At 42.2% G+C, this 9,854-nt stretch overlaps 1 protein-coding gene across 1 annotated transcript; it reads right to left on the bottom strand.

Annotated features, from left to right (window-relative positions):
- Positions 1 to 6,499: 6,499 nt before the first annotated feature.
- Positions 6,500 to 7,757, bottom strand: LOC138953892 (uncharacterized). The gene is made up of 2 exons (XM_070325871.1): positions 7,732 to 7,757; positions 6,500 to 7,268 (listed from the first exon to the last, which is right to left on the bottom strand). The coding sequence occupies exons 1-2, from the start codon at positions 7,755 to 7,757 to the stop codon at positions 6,500 to 6,502; spliced, it is 795 nt and encodes a 264-aa protein (XP_070181972.1).
- Positions 7,758 to 9,854: the final 2,097 nt, after the last annotated feature.

Raw genomic sequence — 9,854 nt, 5'->3', positions numbered from 1 at the left:
TCATTCCTATTACCAGTGACATCACAAAAACTCATCAGTTTGACGCTGGAAGAGAAAATAACGCCTCTGACAGACGTGACGTTTTTCGGGAAAGAAGAATGACGAAGAGTGTGGGAGTGAAACGCCGCCAGGTGCGTCTCAGAAACGTGTTCTACAAAAGCTGAACTATACACTGAACTGAACAACTCCAAATCAATATTTTCAATTGGAAGTGACAGAATCACTTAACTCTTCAATATATTATGCAATTCATTAGACAGTTGCGGTGGCGAATAACATCCAAGACGTGAAATTGCGGTGGCGAATTACACCAAGTATCGGTGGCGTATAACATGAAGTCTAATTGTTTGTGTTTTCTTTTGCCGCGTGCGTCACCCAAAGACAAAATTGTGCAACAGCATTCATCAAGAATACAAAGGACATGTTTAGCTCACAGGATATCATCACGGGAATGCATCAACTAGTGCTGTTTCGTTGAAGTTACGAAGGAAGGGACAAATCGTGCAATTTCAGCTACAATTCCAGCAGAAATCGGACTTCTGAACTGCCGAAACCTGACATTTCGACTAAAAAAGCACGTACCTTAGACCTTGAGTATATACTTCTTTAAAATGTACTAATGAAGAATCTAGATGATGCCTGAAAGTCCTACACATTTTCATTTTCTGTGAGAGACCCACCTTGCAGCTTGCCTCTTCGTCGGCGTGAAGCGATAAAAAGTTGCGGTGGCGCAAATGCAGAGTTACACGATCCACGGCGTGAGGTAGGAGAAAGCTTCCACATTGTCATCCTGCACTCAGGTCAAAATGAGTTACTTCCCTTCGGGTCTCATTTATCCCTGACAGGATGCCTTGGTTTTCTTTCTGAGGGTAAGAAATCAATTGTTTACATATTTAGAGCTTTTCGTAATGTGTTATTAATATAAGCAGATTCGCGATCGTCGATAATGATTTTTCATGGTGTTGTGTACTTTTTAAATTACAAAGGAATTGATATGTAAGACAGTTTCAAGCGAGCTATCTTTCGCGGGTGTATTTACTGTGCAAACAACTCTAAATATGGCAAAAGTGTCACGTGATAATCAACTTTGGCTTCGAAGCAGACGATACTTTTTTTCGTAACCAGTTGGGAGTGATGCAACAATATCACGGTCTCCTTCCCACAGCAGTCTCAACATTTCGACTTGTTTTAACCTTAGAACGATGTCTTTATCATAACTGTGAAGAACAGAACGGAGATCACTGTCGAAGTCGGCCAATCTGCAATCACTTTCGTCTCAGTTGGGAGATAACTCTGTATTCTTGTTTTGATAGATTCCGCGCAGTAATTATACACCCTGTCAGTGAGACCATGAGCGATAGCGTGGACCGATGATTATCAGAATGCCACATTGTGTGATAAGACCAAAGATAAAATTGTCGACATCTTTTCAAACAAAGAGACGTAAACTGATTTACGACGAGGCAACAAAAGAATCGGAGGTAAGGAATACGTAGAGGTTACATGCCGAGTCTCAGTGATTATTAAAAATAATGGTCGAAGTTAGCGGATCATGAAAAATGCGAGCTTTAGCGAGCTTTTTCATGACCGCGAACTGAGACCATTATAAGATGTTTGATGGGTTGTTGACAGACCAGCTTTTTTGTCGGTCCGAGGGGGAGCATATCGTCTTTTGTTTCATATTTATTGACCAAGGCCGAAGGCCGCGGTTAATAAATATGAAACAAAAGTCGATATGCCCCCCGAGGACCGACAAAAAAGCTGGTCTGGCAATAAACCATCAAACATCGTTTTTGTCATCATTTTGGTGGTTCAACATTAAGTGAAAAATCAACACAGGGAGCCATGGTTTGAAACGCGAGTTCTGTTATTATAATGCATGTTCGGGGCCCCAGCACGTTGTTCAAAGCTGGCGTGCGAAAGCAACTTACTGTGTGTGATTTGAGTTTATAATGTTGAGACAAGTATGTCAGGTTTGAGGATGCGAAGTTCTGTAGGTTCCGACTACAGAGTGGTGTGTGAAAGCAACAGCGAGCGGCGCCTTTGAGACGATAGTGCCCACATGTTGCATTCGATGGGATTGTCGTATTTCAAACGAGGTGATTTGCTTGCACAGTCAGCGTTGACCATCTCACAACAGATCTGTTATGTGGATTATCGTGCGACGTTCGAGTCGGGGGCAAGGAATCGCAGGAAGCAAAGATGAGTCTTTTTCCATTGTCACCTTTCTTTCCGGTTGTTGGTGCATATAATATTGTGCGGACAAAATGATGCGACGGCGAGTGTTTTTTGCCTCCAAGATTTTGTGGTGTGGGTATTGTTTTGCTCGTTTCATACCCACACCAAAACCTGAAACACACCCCACCCCACCCTCCCCCTCCCTCACAATCAGTCCATGAACACAAACACTGACACACACAAATTAATGATCAAGTTACACCCCCCCCCCCCCAACCCTTCACTTGCACACCTGCAACGCAGACGATCATATTATTGATTAAATATTCATATAGGTCTAGGTCAGTGTTGGGTTTTTTGTTCTTGTTTGTGTTATTGCAGAATCGGTTTTCTCTTATTGCTACACGTGTCTCTTCATTACATTTCACCATCGCCCTACCACCCTGCCCCTCTCGGTATTCCACCCCTCGGTTTTCAGTGGTAAATATTAGTAATCGAATATTGAAGCTACGTTGAGTCAAAGGTCACAGAAGATTTGCATCGTGCAGCACTGCACGAATTGGGTCAAAGGACACAAACGATTTGCGTCGTGCCGCGAAGGAAAGATAATCGCGATCTTGTTTCTCATTGCCTCTCTGTTTTTCATTAGACTTGTCATTCTGCTTGCTCGGCTTTGTCAGATGTCTTCATTTCTTGTTGCTATGTTCTTTGCTTTGTTATTATTATTTTTTTATTTGCGCGTAGTTTATCGATACAACGTCTTGTGCACGGGTCAAAATGTGTGTGTCAGGGGTCAATTGGTTTGACTTAAACTTACGTTCGTGTTTCTCCAAACAGAGATACACGCACTCCATGACTTTGTGAGAAGATAAAACATATCGATAGGTTTCATTTGTTTGCGATAAAGCATAAATGTATGACCTTTGATGAGGTAGTTTTGTTTTTTGTTTACATTTGCCAGTTTGCCAGTTCGTATTTGGAACTTGGCGAAGCAGTGTCGTCTGTTTAGGTCTGGGGAAACGCCAATGAAAAGAGCCGAAGAATCCTCGAGCGTTTCTATTGGGTTTGCTTTTGATTATCCATGTAATAGGGCTTCCTGCAACTATGGTAACCGGGGATTTATTCCCCGGGGAACATGAGATTTATTTCCCAGGTGCTTGTGAATGAAAACTCGTGAAAATGATGACAATATTTTTTATAATCACTGAGACGAGGTGTGTAACCTCTTTATTCCTCCTTTCTTCAGTTATTCAAGGAAAAGAGGAGTTTTTTTGCGAAAGTTTGATCGAATCCTATTCTCTCAACCAGTCAACCTGCGCAGGCGATCGATTAATGCGCGGTTGTATAGTTCCGTGCAAATCATTCCATTCTGTTAACACTTCTTGTCAGTTTTCCTATTTTGGGCTAAAATCAAGTACACAGATATGCTGTTATTCTGCTGTGGCAGCAAAGGCAGATATTGTGTGTTCTGTATATGTTTTGGTATCGCTTAGGATACTGTTTTTTCGTCAAATGGGACTAGCAGACGAACTTTTGCACCCGTGTTCCAACGTTAAAAACTGTATGAAGTTCAGTTTTCTGGGGAAAATAGTGTATGAAACCCCTTTATGTTGTTTAAATTGATGAGATGTGTGCATTTGGTTGCGTGTGAATCACTGATCTGTTTATTAAATGAAATATTGTTGAAAACTGACCGTCGGATTGCAGTCTGTTGTCGAAGGAACTGAGTGAAAAGAAGGGGAACTACTCTTGTCGCTAGACAAAGTATGAGTTACTTGCCTTGGGAAATTGCTTGTGATGAACGGTTTGAGCACGGCAGATCTAGATTCAGAAAACAACCGAACTCATGGATTTTATATGGAGATTCATGTGTTCAGGCCTGTAGTTGTTAATTTAAATGCGGTATGTTTGTATTGTTTGCTCCAGAGATGTATACTTCGTACATTAGAGCGTTCGGAACTTTTCAGTCGCAAAAAGTAGTACCGAAACAGAACAACCTCTCAACCCATTGCACTATCGAGGATTCAGGCTGTTGCTGGGTCGTTATTTGTTTGGTTGCTGGGTCATTATCGAAAAATAACTACCCCTACAAGTTTACAGAGGTAAAGAAGCAGAGGGGGGAATAAAATACAGTGTTTATACTTTATTTGTTGTAGTTTTAGTAGCTGTCACTTAAAGGCTGCCATATTCGTAGCGTTCATTAATTAATTCATATTGTTTACATGTGCTAATAATGTTATAAAACTGTAACTAAGGGGATATAATAACGGTTGGCTGTAGCTTTCGAACACAGAAAAAATTAGTTCAGTATAGCAAAGTGGTGTTGATAGTGTCGAATGTAAACAGAACAGTCTCAACGGTCTAAAAATAGCCCAAGTCCTGGAGAACTGTTGCTAAACAATGCAATAAAGAATTAATTATTTCTCGTAATTGGTAAGGACTTCAAACCTAAAACTTTGCAGGAAGCTTAATTTATACATCCCCGCAACGATGGGAAAAGCCCTGGAAGTAATTAAACTAATTAAATAGGACTATGTCAGCCTTTAATGAAAATGCAGCTATGCAGCTATTATTGTCCTATTTAAAGGCCGGGGTGACAATGAGGTCAGTTTATTCATGATATTGTCCAGCACTGAGTTAGCCACTGTCACTGGATTGCAAGCAGTGACTGCCAGTCCTGGACAGTAGTTGGCCTCGTCGCAATTAGCAAAGTGGACACTGAGTCCATCACAGAATTGAAGGACGGTTCAAGGGGGGTAACACTGAACCTCGGGTTCTGACGTTCACCGGGATTGTGTAAAAAGACAGTGAATGTCCGTTCTAGGTTTGTAATATAACAATTAGACGTTTATAACAACAACAACAACAACAAATCTCCATCAAGTTTGTTGTTGTTGTTGTTGTTGTTGTTGTTGTTGTTGTTGTTGTTGTTGTTGTTGTTGTTGTTGTTGTTGTTGTTGTTGTTGTTCTTCTTCTTCTTCTTCTTCTTCTTCTTCTTCTTCTTCTTCTTCTTCTTCTTCTTCTTCTTCTTCTTCTTCTTCTTCTTCTTCTTCTTCTTCTTCTTCTTCTTCTTCTTCTTCTTCTTCTTCTTCTTCTATTTAGCCCATCGAGTTTTGAGCTCAACTGTGAAACAACGCGGGTACAACTGTTTGCCTGTGTTGCGGTGTAGAGATGCGCACGGAATTTGTTGCTCTGTCAGTAGACTTGGCGTCCGTATCCACGTTAAACTTTGTTTGTGGCAGCGACGAAATTTTATCAGCCCAATGTTATCAAGGCTTGACGCCATATCTGAATCTTACGTCTTTATCATACGCGAAGAGAACTGGGCACTATACAAACATCCGATTGCTGGAATGCATGTGTCATTTACATGATCTTGTGGCAAAACCAAGGTTGTTCTCAAGTAGAACCTGCTGTGCTGGAAAGGTAATGCTTTTGTTTATAGCTAACATAGTGCATTTTGTTTCTGAAATATAGGCAAATGTGAAAGGTTGCCACACTGACCATTGATCGCGCGGACAAACACACGAACAGAATGATCAATACATAGTCACACACACTTGAGCCAGTGATGATTGAACGAAACGCTTTTAGTAACCAAAAAAGTCGCCGACGAAGCCTCAAACTTGGCGTTTGGGCTAAACTGCTGTCGTTTCTCATGTTAGGGAACATACTGTATATAGCTACACGGGCTGTGATTCGCCCAGCACTTTCAGCCGACGTCAGCAGCAGAGGTCAACTATATGCCGTGACTTGAAACTCTTGAATCATCGTCGATAAAAGGTCAGCTCCACTGTCTCTGTACATACATACGCTGTGAAATCAGGAAACAGTTTACCAATGGTACATAGTGACTACTAGCAGTAAAATTCTCTTTGCCATACTACCGGTGAAGCCCAAATGAAGCCTGGCACGGAGTCTGACCGCTTTTTCTAGAAAAAAAACTAACGATAATCTAATTGGATTGTTTGGCTTTTCCTGCTGACGTAGCCTCAGTGCGTGTAACTAGATTGCTGCAGGTAATTGGCCAGTGATTAACAACTACTGAGCCCGTGGGAAAAAAGGTCAAAGTAAGATAATTCCAGCAACATTAACGTTATTAAGTTCACTGTTATAATTGTGTGTTCCTATAAGGAAAAGAGGGGGAGGGGGTGCAGACGCTAAAATTATCACTTCCACCTTCAGGCACCAGACATTCGGTAAAATTCGTCAGCATTTAGCGCCATTATCCTGCTGTTCCATGTGTTTTAATCAATGTGGTATTGTTATACTGAGAAGAAAGACCTGCATGCGTCTTCGCTGTGCTTCAAAGGTGGCTTCACTATTCGCCATCTGTGCTAATGGTGGGTTCACTGCTCACTGTGCTAAAGGTGGGTTCACTGCTCACTGTGCTAAAGGTGGGTTCACTGCTCACTGTGCTAAAGGTGGGTTCACTGTTCACTGTGCTAAAGGTGGGTTCACTGCTCACTGTGCTAAAGGTGGGTTCACTGCTCGCTGTGCTAAAGGTGGGTTCACTGCTCACTGTGCTAAAGGTGGGTTCACTGCTCACTGTGCTAAAGGTGGGTTCACTGTTCACTGTGCTAAAGGTGGGTTCACTGTTCACTGTGCTAAAGGTGGGTTCACTGCTCACTGTGCTAAAGGTGGGTTCACTGCTCACTGTGCTAAAGGTGGGTTCACTGTTCACTGTGCTAAAGGTGGGTTCACTGTTCACTGTGCTAAAGGTGGGTTCACTGCTCACTGTGCTAAAGGTGGGTTCACTGCTCACTGTGCTAAAGGTGGGTTCACTGTTCACTGTGCTAAAGGTGGGTTCACTGCTCACTGTGCTAAAGGTGGGTTCACTGCTCGCTGTGCTAAAGGTGGGTTCACTGCTCACTGTGCTAAAGGTGGGTTCACTGCTCACTGTGCTAAAGGTGGGTTCACTGTTCACTGTGCTAAAGGTGGGTTCACTGCTCACTGTGCTAAAGGTGGGTTCACTGTTCACTGTGCTAAAGGTGGGTTCACTGCTCACTGTGCTAAAGGTGGGTTCACTGCTCGCTGTGCTAAAGGTGGCTTCACTGCTCACTTTGCTAAAGGTGGGTTCACTGTTCACTCTGCTTTAGGTGGGCTCACTGTTCACTGTGCAAAAGGTTTGGTTTCTAGTTCCAGATGGAGTATGCACGATGTGAAGATAAGAGTATAGCTAAAACTCTCTCTCTCTCTCTCTCTCTCTCTCTCTCTCTCTCTCTCTCTCTCGCTCTCTCTCTCTCTCTCTCTCTCTCTCTCTCTCTCTCTCTCTCTCTCTCTCTCTCTCTCTCTCTCTCTCTCTCTCTCTCTCTCTCTCTCTCTCTCAGGACAGGTAGTCAGTCTCAGTGTCATTTGGTCCGGCTGACTATTTTATTTATCGTGCCTTACATTAACCCTGCAGCGATTGAAGTCAAGAGCTTTTACCTCCTCTGACTATTTACCGCTGGAACGGAATTCCCGATGACAAAGTTTTCATTCATTCTTTCATTCTCTCTCTTTGAATTCCTCGGTGCAGGTACTGAAAGCTTCAACTCTTTCAAACCTACTGACCCTATAAATGACGATCGATGAGTCATGTATGTTTCCTCTAGAGCAGCTTTCGCTCGGCGAAGCATTGATTTGTGTCTCGCTTGATCACACAAGTGAGTGACTCAAAGCCACATTCGCTGATCGTATACAGTGGAACCCTCCTTTTAAACCCCCCCAATGTAAGGCTTCCTAGATCCTCCATTTTAAGACCCTATTTTCTCCGAATCTTGTTCATATATCTCTGTACTAGAACTTTACCCCCATTTCAAGACTCCCTCCTTTTTAAGACCTGATTTTCTCAGATTTGTAGAGTTCGTAAAGAGAAGGTTCCACAGTAGTACTTTTGTTTATTTTCACAATCTGGTTCTATATAAAACCTACGCGAGTACGTGCTGCATGTTTTGGAACACTGAGCCAAATATGGAGCTGGCCTTGACTGTGTTTCATCATTCTGTAAACACGACCTCGACCTACGGTCTGCCTCAATGACTCACTTGGGACTGTGACGAGGTTTTCGTCGGAGAAAAATAAGATTTGGATTGGTTTAAAGGTACTGAACTTGTCAAATCCAGGTGCACGGAGCCCCTGGGGCTCTTAGTCATACCTCAGGCAGCTATCCGTTAGAAGAACTACCAAGTTTCATTGACTTGCACCCAAAGAGTCAAGAACTGCGATTTTTTTACGAATTAATTTCGTACTCCGACCCGGCTGGTCTTGACCTATTTTTGGATCTAAATTTAGATCAGGTAGATCACCACATCATGCACAAAAAGACACGTCACTAGCAAACTATGCCAGACGTCATCATGAGTTTGTGTAAAACAAAATCGAGGCCGGAATCACTCAGTTGAATCGAACTCCTACCAAACACCACGTAATAACTAGGTTAATTTATGCACTCGCGTGAACAAGAAACTGTCGAGCTTCACAGGTGTCGTCGTTGGGTAGTTTTGGGTTTGTTTTACTACCATAGGAGGATTTTTGAACTGTAAATGCACTCAGCTGCAACAAAAACGCAAAACGAAGGCTGTGAGCTGCACTGTGCCTTTAAAACTTATATCATCGCAAAAGGGACAACTTGGTTCCTTTCCGTAGTCCGTCGCTAATTGAAAAAGTCTCTTCACGCGTTTAAACGTTCTGTTTTTATTGAAAGGTAATCGAATCCTACTGATATGAAAATATTGTGTGTAGCCTCAGTCAGTCGAGCAGAAAAACTCGACGATTTACACATTTTCAGGTGTTCTTTTTTACCCCTCGCTTCTTTGCAGTATCGCTTCTTTTATGTAAATCGGTATGGTTACACAACATTATGATTGAAATCTGTCTTTCTCTACGACAGCCCATGCATCTGTTTTTCGTCAAATCCCAGCATCGTCTGTGTACAATTTGCAAGCATGTGTATCACGCGGACTGACGCAGATGGCCCTATTATATATCGAGAAAAAGGCTAGCTCAGTAGGCCACACTGTATGGGGGCCGCGCACATCTCATCGCTTATTACATTTAGTCAAGTTTTGACTAAATGTTTTAACATAGAGGGGGAATCGAGACGAGGGTCGTGGTGTATGTGTGTGTGTGTGTGTGTGTGTGTGTGTGTGTGTGTGTGTGTGTGTGTTGTGTGTGTGTGTGTGTGTGTGTGTGTGTGTGTGTGTGTGTGTGTGTGTGTGTGTGTGTGTGTCTGTGCGTGTGTGTGTGTAGAGCGATTCAGACTAAACTACTGAACCGATCCCTTTATGAAATTTGACATGAGAGTTCCTGGGAATGATATCCCCCGTCGCGATATAACCTTCGTGGTTGAAAACGACGTTAAACACCAAATAAAGAAAGAAAGAATGATATCCCCAGATGATTTTTTTCTTTCTTCGATAAATACCTTTGATGACGTCATATCCGGCTTTTTGTAAAAGTTGATGCGGCACTGTCACACCCTCATTTTTCAATCAAATGGATTGAAATTTTGGCAAAGAAATCTTCGACGAAGGCCGGACTTTGGTATTGCATTTCAGCTTGGTGGCTTAAAAACTAATAAATGAGTTTGGTCATTAAAAATCGGAAAACTTGTAATTAAAATTATTTTTTTATCAAACGATCCAAAAATAATTTCATCTTATTCTTCGTCATTTTCTGATTCCAAAAACATATAC

The sequence above is a fragment of the Littorina saxatilis genome, linkage group LG2 (genome assembly GCF_037325665.1).
Source record: "Littorina saxatilis isolate snail1 linkage group LG2, US_GU_Lsax_2.0, whole genome shotgun sequence".
NCBI lineage: Eukaryota > Metazoa > Mollusca > Gastropoda > Littorinimorpha > Littorinidae > Littorina > Littorina saxatilis.
This window is presented reverse-complemented; position numbering and strand designations above follow the sequence as displayed.